Below are 18,625 nucleotides of genomic sequence, written 5' to 3' on the forward strand. Positions count from 1 at the left end.
TTTAGTTACGCCATTTAATTAAAAAAAAGAAAAGCAGATTTCCCCTCTTTAGCATTTCAATAAAGACAACCTTCACATTAACTAATTATATATTGGTTTATAGGGTCTTTTGCTCTGACTCAACCCTCAAATCTTTGAGATAAGAAACAACACTTGACCTACATTAATTTGCTTGAAATTTGGTTTAGAAAATGGTTTGAAACATCGGTCTTAGGAAATGTTTTCAGTAGAACTGAAACACAATTACACATGTTGATAAAATTTGAGAACTCTTCATTGGTGCCTGGGGAGTGATACTAACTTTACAAAAGCAGAATTCCTTAACTGGGGGCTTCCCTGGTAGCTCAGACAGTAAAGAATCTGCCTGCGATGCAGGAGACCTAGGTTCGATCCCTGGGTCGGGAAGGTCCCCTGGAGAAGCGAAAGGCTACTTAGTCCAGTATTCTTGCATGGAGGATTCCATGGACAGAGGAGTGTGGCAGGCCACAGTCCATGGGGTTGCAAAGACTCCACATGATTAAGTAACTAATACTTTCCCCTAATCCTTGTAGTAACAAACTACTTTTTAATCCAATTAGTTTCTTTATATTAACAATAACATATATGTAACACTATATTATACTTAGGAAGTGCTTATACAAGGATGGTTATATTTGGTCCTTAAAGTTCCCTGACAAGTATTGTTACTTCGTTTCATAAGATACTGAGAAAGCAAGAGGCTTAGCAAGGTACAACCAGGAGCAGAGTTGAAATGTAGATGCACACCCTTCATCTCCAGATTCTTGCTTTTCTTACCATTCCATGCTATCTAAAACCTTGCAAAATCTGACTTCTACACAATACTGTGAAGCAGGTAATTTTTATTAAAATCGTGTAACATGCCAGATCTTTTTTCACTTACAATATTATCTTTTAATTCTTAAAATAATACTAAGAGACAATAATTTTTACTCCCTTTTCCAAATGAGGAAAGCTGGGGCTTAGAGACATTTCCCAAGGTGGCATGGATAAATAACAGATGCAGATTCAAATTTAGATTCATTTCATCCAAAGCCTGTCTTGTTTTTAGTAAATATTAATATCATTGTTGCTTCCTCTGGTATATGTCTAGCAGATAAACTGACTGATAGTTTGCTGATTTTCCATTTGACCTGTGGACTATTAGATGGAGAACTTTGTTCTGCTATATTCCTTTTTATTACAGGATGAGTAAAGTGAATTTTCCCCAAAGATTTCTTGGATTTGATTGTATCTTAATTAACTAAGATATCTGGATGAAAGGTCTGCCAGTCTCTCTGTATGTCCTTAGGCAAGTCATCCAACTTTGGGTGGGGGGGCTTATTTCCTTTTCACAAACAAACTTTTGGATTATATAGTTAAGATTTCTTACATCTCTGAGATTCTAGTTATTTTAGGAGATAGACTTGGCAAAAAGGTTAGGGATTTATTCATCTTTTTTGATGAATCTCTTTATTTTTTGGAGCTTTATGCTAATGATAAATTTCCCAGCAATAAAAGATGGGAGGGGGTAAAGATTCTCTGACCTACATGTTTCTGTAGATGTCATTTGTTAACTGAAAAGCCATTTGGTGGGAATGACCTATTGGAGTTCTCTAATTAGCTATACTCAACTCCTATTTTACAGTCTTTAATATGTTTTGATAAGCAAGAACCAAAAACACATTCTTTAAGTGACATTGTGTGTAGAAGAGATCAGAAATGTCAGATTTCATTGTTCAGATCTGGAAAGAAATTCCTCTGGTAATTGTAGTTAATAAAAACGTTTTGATCTTGTATTGCCAAAATAAATGATTTACATGAAGTTTTCTATCAATTATAATTTCTTATTATCATTTTGCAAGAAATTTCAGTAATTAAAGTTATATATATATGTGTATGTGTGTGTGTTAGTTCAGTTCAGTTGCTCAGTCATGTTCGACTCTTTGTGACCCCATGGACTGCAGCATGCCAGACTTCCCTGTCCATCACCAGCTCTCGGAGCTTACTCAAATTCATGTCCATTGCATCAGTGATGCCATCCAACCATCTCATCCTCTGTCGTCCCCTTCTCCTCCCGCAGCCTTCAATCTTTCCCAGCATCAGGGTCTTTTCCAAGGAGTCAGTTCTTCTCATCAGGTGGCCAAAATATTGGAGTTTCAGTTTCAGCATCAGTCCTTCCAATGAATATTCAGGACTGATTTCCTTTTGGATGGACTGGTTGGATCTCCTGGCTGTCCAAGGGACTCTCAAGAGTCTTTTGCAACACCTCAGTTCAAAACCATCAATTCTTTGGTGCTCAGCTTACTTTGTAGTCCGACTCTCACATCCATACATGACTACTATATGTTTACACTACTAAAATGTTTAATTTAATTAACTTCTGCTTGGTCAGTGAATCATTTGGCCTGCATCTCAGATAAAAGAAGAATCACACAGTATATTTGATTCTTAAAATATATCTATGTATTATTTACTTTTGGTTGTGTCACATCTTAGCTGTGGCATGTGGTATTTTTTATCTTTATTGAAACGTGCAGGATCTTAAGGCACATGGACTTCCTTGGGTTGTCCTTATTCCTTGGAATAAGATCCCACACAACTAAACCCACAGCATGTGGGATCTTAGTTCTCCAACCAAGGATTGAACCAGTGTCCCCTGCATTGGAAGGCAGATTCTCAACCACTGGGCCAATAGGGAAGTCCCCCGACAGTATGTTTAAAGTGGTGCCTTAGCTTCCATCAAAAGGTCATAGATTTCCATTTGAATCTACAAAAACATTATTAAGCATTGTGTAACAATTTTCTCCTCTTAGGTCATAAGGTCACAAATTGAAAAATTGCTTCTCACAAACTTTGTAATTCAAGATATGTTTATTAGAAATGATGGCAAAATTTAAATTTTATTCATCTGTGTGTATGTTCTGATTTCCTATAGCCATCTGACAGAAATTCCTAAATAAATTTCCTTCAAAAGGAATAACTGCCTTTCAGAATTTTTTGGACCCAGAGGCAGTTTCCCCAGGATTTATTAAAGTTTATTTTTAGTCATTGGCATTGTATGTAGCTTGTGAAAGGCAGTAAAAGGCAAACAGTTTCGTGGTGGGGAGGAAAAAGGTGGGTTCTTAGTAAACCTCAGATTTTCTTTTCAGAAGGATTCATTTTCCATATATTTGTAATGATTTATTTCAGTAATATCTTAATTGGATTGTAAGAAAGTCAGACTAGCATATTTTAATCTCCCCCTCTTGCAATAGAAGATACAGATGTTTAGAAGTAAGCCACCTGACAGAATTTTGTTTGGTTTGTCATCGTTTTTTCTCTGTTTACTCCTCAAAAGCATTGGAAATGACATTTACAAAAAAATACATTTACAATTAGATGTTTCAACACAGAAGTAAAAGGAGATCAATCACAGGGCATGTAAAGGATGTGGAAAGGGCATTGAGTACGTGTGGATGTACATGTCTACTTTTATTTTTGGAGCAGCCAAAGGAGCCAGGCATTATATAAGATGATGGAAACAGAAGGATAGATGTGATGGTTGCATGACAGAAATATGTAGAGAATACCGTAGGAACACAGATGATGAGCATCTGAAAACCAGAACTCCATGTAAGGTGGGGGTGGCACTTGAGCTGATAGCTGGGGGGAGAAGGGGAGACTTCCCAGGTGGAGGGAACAGTTACACAGAGGCATGGAAGTTGATTAGAGAATTTCAGGTAATTCGGTAAAGCTTCAACTAACGTTTGAGTAAAGGTCCCTAGGAGAGGCTGAAGAGGCAATAAATGACATAAAAGGAAGTTATGTCAAAAAGTTTGGAGATCTATTGAAATAACTTAAACAAATTTCTCAAAGACAAAAAAGTAAACAAGACTGTATGATGACTGATGACCGTTACACAGAATGGAGATTAGGTGTATGTTTCAGAAAGTTCTCTTTGAAGAGTTATGGGTAAGGAATTCTCATAATAGAAATTATTACAGTAATCTAAGCAGTACATAATTAAAATCTAAACAGTTTGGAAATATAAAGGGAGGAGGGAATCTGTGGGTTCAAAAGATATTTAATGATGGACTCTACTGTTGATGATTTAGTGGATTGGAGGAGAGAGGGAAAGAGAAAGATTTAGATATTTTCCAATTTCTGATTTGGACAGCTGGCCAGGTAATTAAACCATTCATCAAAACAAATACTGGAGAGAAGCAGATATTGGGAGAAAGGGAAGAATTAAGACTTCCAGTTTTGGGTAGTTACTTAGTGGGTAAGATGATAAATAAGAAGCCAAGAAGTAAAGTAGATATCAGATTGTGAGAAGGATTCTAAACAAGCTGTGGTGATAGAAGAGAACTTTGGGAGACCATTTTTACACAGATTGCTCAGGAAAGAATTGCTTGAGTAGCTCAGTCTTAGAAGATAAGAATTCCAGCAATGGGAACGGCAAGTGAAAGGCTTGGACATAGGAAGTGCCTGTGCTATAGAATAGACGGGAGGCCACTGTTGCTGGAAAATAATTTATTAGGAAGAGAGTAGCATGACATGGGGTTGGAAAAGAAGAAATTCAAGTGTAAGTGAAGATATTTTCCTTATCCACTGAATAGGAGAAGGCTAAGAAAACAGCATAGAGGCCACTGAGTTTCATATTGGGTTGTAGGTAGGATTATAAAGAAATCTTTCTATTATTTCCAGGTTTATGAGGTAAGGTACTTAATATATAGGATTTAGAGGAGTTGTAAGAATTTGGGTAATGTATGGAGTAGTGATCTCCAAGAATGAGAAAGCAAATTAAGGAGGAAATTGTAATAGAATCGTTGGATGTTGTGCCTGATTGTGCTTTGTGATGATTATTTTTAAGTAAAATCAATCAAGCTGGTTGTATACATTATCTACTTGGAGCTTCATGGGGACAGGTTGAGAGAATACAAATATTCAGTAAAAGTAAAACTATCTCCATTTTACAGATGAGGAAAATGAACTTCAGAGAAGTTAGCACTTGTTTAGAGTCCCAAAAGTAAAATTTAACCCAGATTTTTCGTATTCCTAAGCCCACAGACTTTCCAGTATAGTACACTGCTTCCCATAGGATCTGCCTATTGTTTTTAAGCATTAAATTAGCTCTGACCTTCTTAGCTATTAAGCCAGTCGTGTAGAGTTATGAAAGGTATCAGTTGCTTCCTGTTGCCTGTTAATTTCCAAGAAGAAGTTAGCATCCAGTGTCTTATGTGCTAGATATTAAATATCATAATGAAATGACAGTCAGTTGCAATTTTGCAAAAGTTACAGCAAGAAATATCTATTAACCCTTGAGAAGGGCAGCATCATAAATCATAGTACAGAAAAGGCATTTCTGTGGGGAGAAAAACTAAAATAGTTTACGTATATTGCTTTTTGGTCATCTGCCTCGATGTAGAAAGCTCAGAAGAATGACAGTTTATTGATTTTAACTGTAATTTTGACAGGAGCTGGCCACTAGCCAGTCTGAAACCAAATTCTCTGGTGAGAGAGAGCCTAAAGAGTCTGTGTTTTGTTTTGTTGATTGAATCAAGATTCATATTCTTTAGCTATTCATTTTATAGAAGATGGCATTGACATTTGATTATTAAAATTAAAGTACTTGATTTGAGTTCTTGCTGAACAGAGAGGCCATAGTGTATGCATGCATAGGGTCAAGGGTTTCAAAAAGCAGTTTTGAAGTGTGATAAACCAAGCCATGCATTTACTTTCTCTCCCTCTCAATGACTTATTCATATGATGATAAAGATACATGCATAAAAAATAAGTTCTTGTTAATGGTGTAAATGAAAGAGTGTACTACTGAAATAGCAAAGATTTTTGACATAATTCTCAGATACACAACGTAGAGTTGTATTGATGAATAAGCTAGAGTAGAGGAAAACTGCAGCTTGGAACACAAATGGAAAAGGTTGCAGTGGGAGTTTCTGGAAAGGCAGTGAGAGCTCTCAGATGCCTCAACTTGCAACTCCCAAGTATGGAAATCAGAAATAATGGAGCAGTAATTAGGGTAACAGTCTACTGGCTCATTTTCTTTCTTTGTGAATTTGGAGTAACTTCCTATAACATTTACTCCAACTACTTTTTAACATAATGGATTCCTGACCTGGTTAGGTCCCATGGTATGAGATTTTGGCATAGAAAAGTAGAGCAAGGCCTAACTGTGGAATTTTACAACCAACCCAGAGGGAAAACATGAAAAGCAGCTCTACTTAAGACTGGAATACCCTAAAGTAACATAATCCCAAAGTAAAGTTCTCCCTATTTGATAGTTGCAGTGGTTTAAAATGAAAGGTACTACCTTCTCTCAGCATATATACCCTGAAGGAAAACTAATTGTTAGCAGGACCTGCCCACCTCACTAAGCTGCCATTCAGAGGTGAAGTCTTTATGTAAGTAAGTCCTTATAGCTTCAAAGGAAACCTACACTATTTCCTATTGCTAACCAATGTAATCACTTATTCATGGATTTAAAGGGGAAACTAAAGGTCATCAGATATTTGAGGAAAACACTGTGAATGAGACCAAGTTGAACAAACAGAATAGCTGACCTCAGAGAAACAGAAAATACAAAGAATAGAGCTTTAAATAAACTTGATATCCTCAGATTTGACTTCCAGCCTCTGTTTGGGAAGTAGAAAGATGGAAGGAGCATCACTTCCATCCTAACAACAACAGAAAGCTGGATGATGTACAGAATTGTAACTTTTTTTTTTTTTTTTTGAACTATCCAAGTACTAAGATTTCAAGGCAGTCAATCCCTAGGGGAGGGCCAGAATCAGTGAGAAAGCCCTCCCCAGGAACACAGAGTATGGCCTGGTTTAAGCAGAGTGATGGAGGAACTCCCTCCCTTCCTCCCCAGCCAGTGTAGAATGCACAGAATAACAAGCCCCTGTAGTTTACCACTTGAGGAGAGACAAGAACATGGTGAGGCACCCTTACGTAGGTGCTGATTCCCAGGGAGTACCTGAATCCGGGACTAGAATGTGCCATTGAGAAAAAGCCTGTGTCAGACCATCTTCACACTACCACCAGTGCCATCCCCGACAGGGACAAATGAGAGGAAGTTTGAAGAATGTAATGCACTGAAGGTAATCATGTCAGCAACAGAACTCAGACCCAGCTCAATTCCGGATTGAATTGATTCAACCCTCCAAATTAACAGCAGAATAAGCATGTCCTTTTTGTTCTCTGTTGCCCTGCAAATAATGTTCAATATCAAATTAAAAATTTTGAGACAAAAAAGCAAAACAAAAATCCCTCACTACCACTACCACCAGCACTACCAACAGCAAAATGTTGACAAGAGAAGAAATTTACAGAAAAAAGACTCAGATGACTTAGGTGATGGAACTATCAGCAAGAGTATTTAAAATAAATATAGTTACTGTGCTTCAGAATTTTGTGGAAAGGTAGATAACGTAGAAGAACAGATGGTAAATTTCAGCTGAGAGGTGGTGGAAACTCTAATAAACAGTCTAATGGATAGGCTGTAAACCAAAAACAGCGCCGATCAAGGATGCCTTTGACAGACTCATTGGTATTCAGCGCGACTGAGGAAAGAATCATTAAATTTGAAGATCGGTCAATAGAAATGATCTAACTTGAAGTACAAAGAGATTCTTTCACATCAAACTAAATTATTTCGTTATCAGTGGTCTTATACTTCAAGAAATAATAAATGAACTTCTTCAGCAGAAGAAATATAATACCATACAGAAACATGGCTCTACACACAAAAATTGAGAGATCCAGCAATGGTTGAAAGGGAGATATTATAAAGACATTTTCTTATTAGTTTTAATTTATTTTTAATTGAAGGATAATTGCTTTACAGTATTATGTTGGGTTCTACCCATGTCTCCTCCCACTTGAACATCCCTCGCACTTCCCCCTCATCCCACCACTCTAGGTTGTCACTGAGCCCAGACTTAAGTTCCCTGAGCCATACTGCAAATTCCCATTGGCTGTCTATTTTACATATGGTAATGTATGTTACCATGTTACTCTGTCCATACATCTTACCCTCTCCTTCCTCCCTCCCTCCCCAAGCCATGTCCATAAGTCTGTTCTCAATGTCTGTGTCTCCATTGCTGCTGTGCAGATAGGTTCATCGGTTTTTCTTATTTTTAGTTGCTCTAGAAGGCTATTGATTTTCTAATGCAACAGCAATGTTTTGGGGTTTGTAACAGGCATAAAATAAAATTTATGAAGTGTTTTAAGAATGGAGAAGGGAAGAGTTGGGAGTGTATTGTTTTCAGGATTTTATACTCTACATGAGATGGTTTAATCTTATTTGAAGGTAGACTGTAAGTTATATATTGTTAACTCTGGGGCAACCACTAGAAATTTTCAGTTCAGCTCAGTCGCTCAGTTGTGTCCAACTCTTTGCGACCCCATGAATCACAGCATGCCAGTCCTCCCTGTCCATCACCAACTCCCGGAATTCACTCAAACTCAATGTGCATTGAGTCAGTGATGCCATCCAGCCATCTCATCCTCTGTCGTCCCCTTCTCCTCCTGCCCCCAATCCCTCCCAGCATCAGGGTCTTTTCCAATGAATCAACTAGAAATTTTAGGGGGAGGTAAGAGTAAGCCAATAATGAAGAAAGAGGGAATAAAAAAATAATCCAAAAGCATATAAAAAGAGGGATAAAGAAACAAAGAATAAGTGAACATCAAGGAACACATCAAGAAAACAGCTAACAAAGTGGTAGTTTTTAACCTAAATGTATCAGTGATTATATTAAGTGTACATGTTCTAAATACCACAATTAAGATTATTCAGATTTTATAAAGATAAAAAAGACCCAACTAAATGCTATCTACAAGAAGCACATTTTTAATATAAAGTAATAGGTTAAAGTAAAAGAATAAAAAAGTACACTATGCCAGTACCAACCAAAAGAAAGCAAAAGTGACTCTATAATATCAGGCAAGGTTGACTTCAGAACAATGAATATTACTTGCAATAAGGAGGGATATTACACTATGGTGCAGAGACTAGTTCATGAAAAGATAAAGCAATTCTAAATATGTACGAATATAACAACAGCGCTTATATATATATATATATATATATATATATAAGCAAAAACTGAAAGGAGATACAGCTAAATACACAGTTGTAGCTGGTAACCATAACACTCATTTCTCAGTAATTTATGAACCAAGTAGAGAAGCAGTGAGGATAAAAGACATTAACAACATAATCAAGTAACTTGGCCTAATTAAGCAGAATATACTTTTTTCCCCCCAAGTACTTATGGGATATTTAGTTAGGCCAGATTTGGTGTCATAAATAAATACAAATAATCAAAATAATGCAAAGTATTGTGTATCATCATACATACACATATCATGGGTCAAAGCAGAAATAACAAGGAAAATTGGGAAATACTTTTGTCTGAATGAACATATGTCAACATCTAAAGGGATGCTAGCTTAGAGGAAATTTATAACATTTGATACTTACAGTAGAAAAGAAAGTCCTTCATTTAGTAACTTAAGCTTCTATCTTAACTAGAAAAGAAGAGCAAATTAAACCCAGATCAAGCAGAAGGAAGGAAATAATTAAGGTCAGAAATCAGTGAACTTGAAACAAAAGAGCAGAGAATGTCAATGAGACTAAAAGGTGTTCTTTGAAAAGATCAATATAATTGATAAGCCCTTGGCCAGACTGACCAAGTAAAAAGAGAGAAAGCATGAATTAACAAATGAGAGAGGGAATATCACTACAGATCCTACAGCAATTAAAATGATAATAATGTTTTGAACATCATGATCACACGACATCAGAAGGGCACTCGAGCATGGCTGATCAAATCTGGTACCACTTGAGCACCAAAATAATTAAATACAATAATGAATTATAACTCTTTGAAAAATAAAAGAGAATTCATGGTTCCATATTGATAATAGATAGCTAATGAAGAAGGAAGGCCTCTTGCTTAGAGAAGAATGTTGAATGCTAACTGATAAATATGGAGGGGGCACTGGAATTTGAATATTATTTTACAACCATTGTAGTAAAGAATGATTCAAGCAGAAGATACCAGTCAGTGCTGAATCTTGAGAAAATCAGATGAGAAGCAAGATGTATCTGTGGTCTGAAAGATGGATATCACTGCTTCTAGATATGTAATAGCCTTGGGAGACCACACCACCAATTGTGTAGTATTCAGGCTGGTAATACATAACCTGAGCAACATGTGAAGAGATTGAGCACATCGTTGCCTCTTTGTTACTACTTCTTATGAAGTGACTTTGGAACTTAGGTTGACTTTTCTGAGGTTCCAAGGTTAATATAAACACAAAAGACTATGCATAAATATTAATCATTGCCATGCAAATATTTAGAGATACTTGGTTCTTCTCTACCTGAGCCTAACTAAACCAGTCTCAGTTTTGTTCCAGAGAACACCGTGTAACCAATGAGAGGTGTATTACCTTTTAACAGAAAAATGTGGAGAAATGGTGCCTTAGATGGTGCCTCTGCGTTTTAAAGCTGTAGTTCTTTTTTTTTAATATAAATTTATTTATTTTAATTGGAAGCTAATTATTTTACAATATTGTATTGGTTTTGCCATACATTGACATGAATCTGCCACGGGTGTACATGCGTTCCCCATCCTGAACCCCCCTCCCACCTCCCTCCCCATCCCATCCCTCTGGGTTATCCAGTGCACCAACCCCGAGCACCCTGTATCATGTATTGAACCTGGACTGGTGATTCGTTTCACATATGATAATATACATGTTTCAATGCCATTCTCCCAAATCACCCCACCCTCGCCCTCTCCCACAGAGTCCAAAAGACTGTTCTATACATCTGTGTCTCTTTTGCCATCTCACATACAGGGTTATTGTTACCATCTTTCTAAATTCCATATATATTACAGCCTTAGTTCTTTTAAAGCCTGTGGAAAAGCCTTGTAGGAGACCTTTTTCTGGGTTTGGGTCTATTCTTCTTTTTATTTGAAAATCATTTTGGACTTAAGAAAAACTGCAAGAATTCGAGTACAGAGAACACCTATATTCTTCACCCAGATTTACCCATTGTTAACATTTTACCCCATCTGTTAGCTGGCTAGTGTATTTTTTTATTTTCTTTGTTTTGCAAATGTTTTTGTTTTCTTTTGGTCATGTAATATGTTCTAAAGACCTTCAAAGCTAAAGAGGGTGTATAACATTTGCGTTTCGAAACCCAGATCTGTCTTGGCCTTATTTGTGATTTCACTAGAATTGAGGCAGCCTTTTATCTGGGATGAAGAATTAAGATTGCAAATTTGTATAGTAGTGGAAGAATTCATGTGCTTTCTGGAAAAAGTACATGAGGTGAGGGGTGGAACTTGTCAATCTGACTGTCTTCTGGAATTGTTGAGAGCGAAATCCGGGGAGGAATTACATTGGGGCTAAAGAAGATAAGCAATATTTCTTGATTAAGTTCCGTCTGGGGAGCAGAGTTAATTAATAACTTACTGGTCATTAACATACAGTTGAGAGAGAAGAACAGGGTGCTTAGACATATGTTGATAAAATTACTTAGGTTGGTGGTTTTAGGGCTCAAGTCCAAACTATATTTTGATCAGTTAATCTACTTCTGGCTCCTCACTAGAGGAGATGTACAGAAGAGTTTCGGCTACCATTTCCTGTTAATCACGGTTCTTGGAACTAAACTCCTTTTTAAGATCTAGAACTTAGTATGTAAGGATCTAAGACTGTTTTTCTGTGCTTTAGGACCTTTGGAATTTTCAGGCCTGGTTATCAAGAGCCTGAGACAGGATCATTTTTTAGAGTAAGAAGATGTAAAAGGATTTTATGATCACATAAATGAAAATGGAGGTCCCAAAGTTAGTATAAACACTAAAGACTAGGCATATATACACAAATATTAATCATTGCCATGCAAATACTTAGAGGAAATTAAATGTCCTGTAATGGAATTGAGGTATTGGACTATCAGTTAAAATGTAGACTGTTCTTTTAATTCACTTCTATTGAGTTATATTTTACAAGCCATTAAACATTGTAACTCAGACTATCTGTCAACATGTAAAAATGCTTGAGACATAATTTGGAAAAATCAGAATATATATTTCCTGCACACTATGATTGTAACTAAAGCTATTTATATATATGAATAAGATGATCATCATAAAAAAACTTAATTTACGAACTACTATACTATAGTAGTCGATATGCAGGTAATTTTTCCTGCTCTATTACTTTTTATACTTTCAGCAATGTTCTGTATTATTTGTGGTTGAAAACAAATTAACCACTTGAAAAAATAAGCTTTATTTTTTAGAGCAGTTTTAGGTGCATAGCAAAATTGATCAGAAGGTACAGATTCCCCATATACTCCCAAACCCTACCTGTGCATAGCTTCCCCTACTAGAGGGGTACATTTGTTACAGTTGATTAACTTTTAGTAAATCATCCTTAACACCCAAAGTTCATAGCCAGTTTTTAATTTTTTTAGTGAAGTTGTCTGAATTTTGAACATCTCATTGGGGTTTCTTGATCAGCAACCCCGAAATCTGTAGGTAGGGAATCTTGAACTCTTAACTATTTGACTCCTGCTAGAGACTGTGTAAAAATGGAAGCAATCGGAATTTTACTCTGGTTAATCTGCCCAAAAGTCTTCTGTCCTCATTTTACCTTTTACTCTTTTTATTTTCCTCTCACAGTCGGGGGACTGGGCTCTGCCTGTTTGGTTGTGACTGGGCAGTCCTGTCTGCAGTGTTACATCTGGAATTGTCTCCTTTCATCTCTCTCTAGGAAGTACATTTTCAGCTGAGCACCTCAAGCTTCAACTCCAAAAGGAATCCCTAAATGAGTTGAGAAAGGAGTGCACTGCGAAAAGGTAAGCGGAACACTGAGAATGGTTGTTAGGAGTGTTGAGTTTACCTTGAGGAGAGGATTTAGAAACGGAGTGTTTTTTAAGCTGCCAGTGTTAGTGCCAGTTACTATGCTCAGCGCCACTTTCGTTTATTCAGCCCCTATTGTGTCACACACTGTGCTAGAGGCAGTTGTGAAGGCGCCTAGTACGTAGTCGGAATCAGAAGCCTGAACGCTGTTTTTCTAGATTGCAGGGCGTCGGTACCCTGACTTCACGTTTGAATCTCCTCCTCTTCCAGTCTTCGACATTTAGTGCAGCTTACAGTTTTTCTTTAGTAATTTCTTCAGTTTTACTCCTGTTAGCTCACTTGCCTTACCTCAGCAGTTCTCAGATTCTCTAACATAAGTCTCTCCAGCTGTCCAGTTCATTCTCCATGTTGCTAGCAGACTTCTCCTAAAATACTATTTTACCATTATTTTTTTCTCTTCTTAAGAATAAGTTGTGATTATTTTCCTTCACTGTCAAATATAAAATGGTCCCCAATGGCTCAGGGGTAAAGAATCTGCCTGCAATGCAGGAGGTGCGGGTTCGATCCCTGGGTCAGAAAGATCCCCTGGAGGAGGAAATGGCAACCCACTCCAGTATTCTTGCCTGGAGAATTCCATGGACAGAGGAGCCTGATGGGCTACAGTCCGTGGGGTCACAAGCAGTCAGACACCACCGACTACACATGCACTAGAGATAGAACTGTAGCTGATTTCAGTTGCTCCATGACAGTCATTTAACAAATGCTAATAGTTTTTCCCTTTATTTTTTGCAGCACATGCTTAACTTGTTGCCACCTCTGATCTTCTTCTCATCTCTACTCACTTTTACTGGAAAGTCATCCCATTGTGCATTTTTGTTTAAGAAACTTTAGCAATTAAGAAACCTGGAAAGAACCTTGGAGATCATCTAATCTAATCCTCTGAATTTGCAGATAGGGAGGCAAAGCTGTGGAGGTTACTTTTTGTCTGGTTCACTAGGAAAGCAGAACTAGATGCCTTTAAGTCTTCAGCTCTCTTTGCATTGTACTGCTTTATGTTCCACTCTAACCTGCTGCATTTCCTAAATTACCTCCTTTTTAATTGTTGACACAGTTGAGCAGGTAATATGCTCTATGGGTAATTTAGCTGTTAGTCGTGTTTCTTAAATAGTGTAAGGGAAAAGCGGCATCGTCTCATGCCACACCTTTTGGCTTTGTCCTTTTTATTCTTTTACTTTTGTAATATGACAGCAGGTTATTTTTTGAGGTAGTTATAACATCTGTAGTTGAAAATGAAAGTAGAATGCTGTTTTGAGGAAACACCATAGGGGTATTTCCTGCAAATTGGCCTCAGTTTAAATGAGATTTTGGTCAGTTTACTGAGCCTCTCTAAATTTTGTTTTCTTGTTTGTAAAATAGATATAGTAATATCAACCAAATAAGTTGTCATTGATATGATAATTAAAGCTATTTGTAAAGCTCCTGGCATATAGTAGTAGGTGTCCAGTCAATGATTATTTGTACGTTTTACATCTCTTTTCATGGTGCTGGATATATACAATAGGCCTCCTTATATAGTTAGGGTGATTGATGGTATATAGAGATAGGTCAGGACTCATGTTAGCTGTTATTCTTGCTTCTGCTTCTGAATTTCTGTGGCCCAGTACAGATCATTTAATTTTTCTCTGTGTCAGTTAGTTGGAAATAACCGTTACAAAGCGAGCAAACCTGTTTGTTTTTTGTTTTTTAACAAATGTGCTTTTTTCTTTCCTCATTAGAGAACTCTTTCTGAAGACTAATGCTCAGTTGACAATTCGTTGCAGACAGTTACTATCTGAGCTTTCCTACATTTACCCTATTGATTTGGTAAGTTTCAGATTTTCTGGGGGAAAAAAAATTTTTTTAAGAGATTTCTATTTGAAATTTACTCTCAAAGAAAACACCATTGCTCTAGTCTTAATCATATGCTCTGTTATTATTCATTCAGAAGCTAATATTTATTTAAAAAGTATATTTAGAATTAGTTGGCATTAGGTTTCACTAGTTTATTTATTTTTTTCTGTCAATTTAGTGGTGGAGTGAACTTATCTTCACCTGAAAGAATGCCAAATTATTTCTGGTTTCTTTAGGACTTTTCCTCTCAACCACATTGTCAACTTCTACCTTATCTGAGACATGCATGCAGATACATACACATTGTTTTAAATATATAACTACTAATTAATTTATCTTTATTAGTATTACTTAAGATATCCCTGTGGTAGCTGTCAAGATGTTAAGTTTTTGTATTTGGTTTCTTAGAGTAAGTACAAATGTAAATTATTAGGATTCTTTTTTAGAGAATTAAATCTGCTAAATTTGGTGGTTTTGTTTTCTTTCTAATGAAAAGGGACTTAAAAGACTAATTTTCTGAGAGGAAAGCTAATAGGATTTTAGATTACTCACAGACTTGTTAATTCTACTTAAATATTCTCATTTATAACTTTGAATTGGTCAAAGAATAGTTAGCTTTATGGTTAAAATTTTATATGACTTTTTGTTGGATATGTTTTTAAATGTATTATATAGAAAATTTAGAGTGTATATCAAGATACAGATAATAGTATAATAAATCATTATGTATTCAGCTTCAACAATTAGGGTAATATTTTATATCTATGACAGTATTGCCTTTGAATTAACACCTGAATTTTTTAGATTTAGAGCTTCATTGTTTATACATAAAATTAATTTCATTCTTTGGTTATATTCGCAGAATGAGCATAAAGATTACTTTGTATGTGGTGTCAAGTTGCCCAACTCTGAAGACTTCCAAGGTATTTTATTTCTTTTTACTTCTAAAGATTTGGTATAAAATATGGGTGTGTTACAAGGAAAAAGAGATACCTTGAAATGTTGGTTGCCTGTCCCTTCTTTCAGAAAAGTTTTGGAACCTTCTGTCCCTTCCCAATTGTAAGTATATAGCGTCAGTTTCTCCAATGGAAGACTTAAGAGGATATTTGGTCTAATCATGGGGGGAAAATTGTTGAGCTTTCTATTTGAAAGTTAAAATAGTTTTTGAATGGGGTTTAAGAAAATCAGACAGTAGGCTTCTCAAGAATACTAATAATATTCCTGTCCTTTTGGTTTGATTTTTCATGAAAAAATTGTGTTGGGAGCAAAGCTGTAAACCTTAGTCTGCTCTGTTTATAAAGTTATATTTCTGCTGACATAAAATGTATTTGAAATTAAATTTTGTGACATTCCCACTCCCATAGGTTAAACTTGTTATACTGTCATCTCTGTCCTCTTTAATTAAAAGAAATTTACATTAAAGATGTTACAAATGGCATTCACAGTAATAGCTATATTTTAAAATATTTTTCCTAATCTCTTTACCAGTATGCCAGAGAAAAGAACTTATTTGACATTGGGGTAGAAAGATGACTTTTATTGTTAGCAGAGTGGGTTCTTTTCCCCTAAAGTAAACAATGCTTTGAGGACTACTAAAAAGTTCTATAGATTATACCCAAAGCTAGCACATTAATCTATTTGGGAATAAGTTATTCCAGAATAGAGCATTACTAGTGCTTATTGGGACTTTCTTCCATTTCCCTGTAAAGAATCTGTTATTTGTGATCCTTTAACATTTAAGACTGCTTTAGTGTATTACTTTTTTGTCCTTTACAACAAGTAGTTGGGACATAATGTAAAAAGTGTTATAAATGAACCTAGCTAAGAAACAAAACTAGAATCAGAGACATAGAGAATAGGCTAGTGGTTGCCACAAGGGAAAGAGATGGTAGAAGGTAGGAGCGGGAGTTTGGGATTAATAGATGCAAACTGATACATATAGAAACAACAAGATCCCACTGTATAGGAAAGAGAACCATATTCAATATCCTTTGATAAACGATAATGGAAAATAATACAAAAAAGAATTGTGTGTGTGTGTGTGTGTGTGTGTAGTTATGTATATATAACTGAGTCACTTTGCTGTACAGCAGAAATTAATACAGTGTTGTAAATTCAACTATTGAGGTGGTTTAGTTGCTAAATTGTGGCCGACTTTGGCAACCCCAGGGACTGTAGCCCACCAGGCTTCTCTGTGTATGGGGTTTTTCAGGCAGGAATACTGGAATCGTTTGCCATTTCCTTCTGCAGGGTATCTTTCCGACCCAGGGATCCAGCCCAAGTCTCCTGCACTGCAGCAGATTCTTTACCGACTGAGCTACCATTCAACTGTACTGCAATTTAAAAAAAAAAAAATTTTTTTTTTTAATGATTAAAACAGGAATGAGAAGACCTGTATTTGAGTCCTGTTTCCCTTTCTAGAAACCACGTATTTTGGACCAATTCATCATCTAAGCTTTTAGTTGATCTTCTAATTGATAGTATGAACACATTAGTTCATGTACTACGTACTTTACATGATTGTTAAGATTTTATTTAAGAGCAAGACATTTTGCCTTATCTTTAATCCTCCCAAAAACAAAATAACCCAGTAAGAAAGGTGGTATAATGTGTGAATGAGCTATTTAGTGACTTGCTCAAGACCACAAAACTAGGTAATGATCTTGCTGGGATTTGTCTGTTTTCCATTGTACAGTGTTCCCACTCATCTCTGTAAGTCATACACATGTGCTTTGGTGTTAATTTTAGGTCATGGTGTCTTGAAGTTCTTGATACATCTTTTTCCCCATTCTTTCTTTCATTCATTTATTTAATAAACCTAATAAGTACCTTGAGCCCTGGGCCAGGTTGTAGGAATACAGAATATTCTTTCTTTGAAAAAAATATCAACTGAGCACCTAAATGCCAGGCATGTGCTGCTTTGAGGATATGATGATGGAAAAAGCAAATATATTCTCTTCTTTCATAGAGCGTACAAGCTCTTAAAGGAGGTAAAAAATAAAGGCAATAAATAAGAAAAGAAGTATTTAACAAGTATTTAATAAAAGAGTATGCTATCTTAGAGAATAGGGAAACCTACTGTAGATAAAGTAATCAGAGAAGACCTCTCTGAGGAGAAATGTTTAACAGAAAATCTGAAGGCTGAAAGGAACCAGGCTTCCCTGGTGGCTCAGCTGGTAAAGAATCCGCCTGCCATGCGGGTGATCTGGGTTCAATCCCTGGGTTGGGAAGATCCCCTGGAGAAGGGAATGCCTACCCACTCCAGTATTCTGGCCTGGAGAATTCCATGGACTATATAGTCTATAGGGTTGCAAAGAGTTATACACGACTGATTGACTTTCACTTCACCCACTACAGCTGGGGGAGAATTCCTAGAAGAGGGGGGTGTCATGATTGAGGATTCTGAGGAATCGGCTTGATATATCTGAAAAAATTCAGGGTAAGGGGCATGGGAGAAGATACATGTATTCTGGAAAAATCATGTAATTTCTCACAGCTTAAGTCATGTATGGATGTGAGAATTGGACTATAAAGAAAGCTGAGCACGGAAGAATTGATGCTTTTGAATTGTGGTGTTGGAGAAGACTCTTGAGAGTCCCTTGGACTGCAAGGAGATCCAACCAGTCCATCCTAAAGGAGATCAGTCCTGGGTGTTCATTGGAAGGACTGATGTTGAAGCTGAAACTCCAATACTTTGGCCACCTAATGCGAAGAGCTGACTCATTTGAAAAGACCCTGATGCTGGGAAAGATTGAGGACAGGAGGAGAAGGGGATGACAGAGGATGAGATGGTTGGATGGCATCACAAACTCAAGGGATATGAGTTTGGGTAGGCTCAGGGAGTTGGTGATGGA

At 36.6% G+C, this 18,625-nt stretch overlaps 1 protein-coding gene across 12 annotated transcripts in view; it reads left to right on the forward strand.

The window, feature by feature from the left end:
- Positions 1–18,625, forward strand: part of UVRAG (UV radiation resistance associated) — a 324,682-nt gene that overhangs the window by 168,313 nt on the left and 137,744 nt on the right. For all 12 annotated transcript variants that reach the window (XM_055549116.1, XM_055549117.1, XM_055549115.1 and 9 more), the window contains 3 exons: positions 12,793–12,877; positions 14,657–14,744; positions 15,634–15,694. In XM_055549116.1, coding sequence (XP_055405091.1) covers positions 12,793–12,877; positions 14,657–14,744; positions 15,634–15,694 — 234 coding nt within the window. The remainder of the gene's footprint in view (positions 1–12,792; positions 12,878–14,656; positions 14,745–15,633; positions 15,695–18,625) is intronic.

Source organism: Bubalus kerabau, chromosome 15, assembly GCF_029407905.1.
Source record: "Bubalus kerabau isolate K-KA32 ecotype Philippines breed swamp buffalo chromosome 15, PCC_UOA_SB_1v2, whole genome shotgun sequence".
NCBI lineage: Eukaryota > Metazoa > Chordata > Mammalia > Artiodactyla > Bovidae > Bubalus > Bubalus kerabau.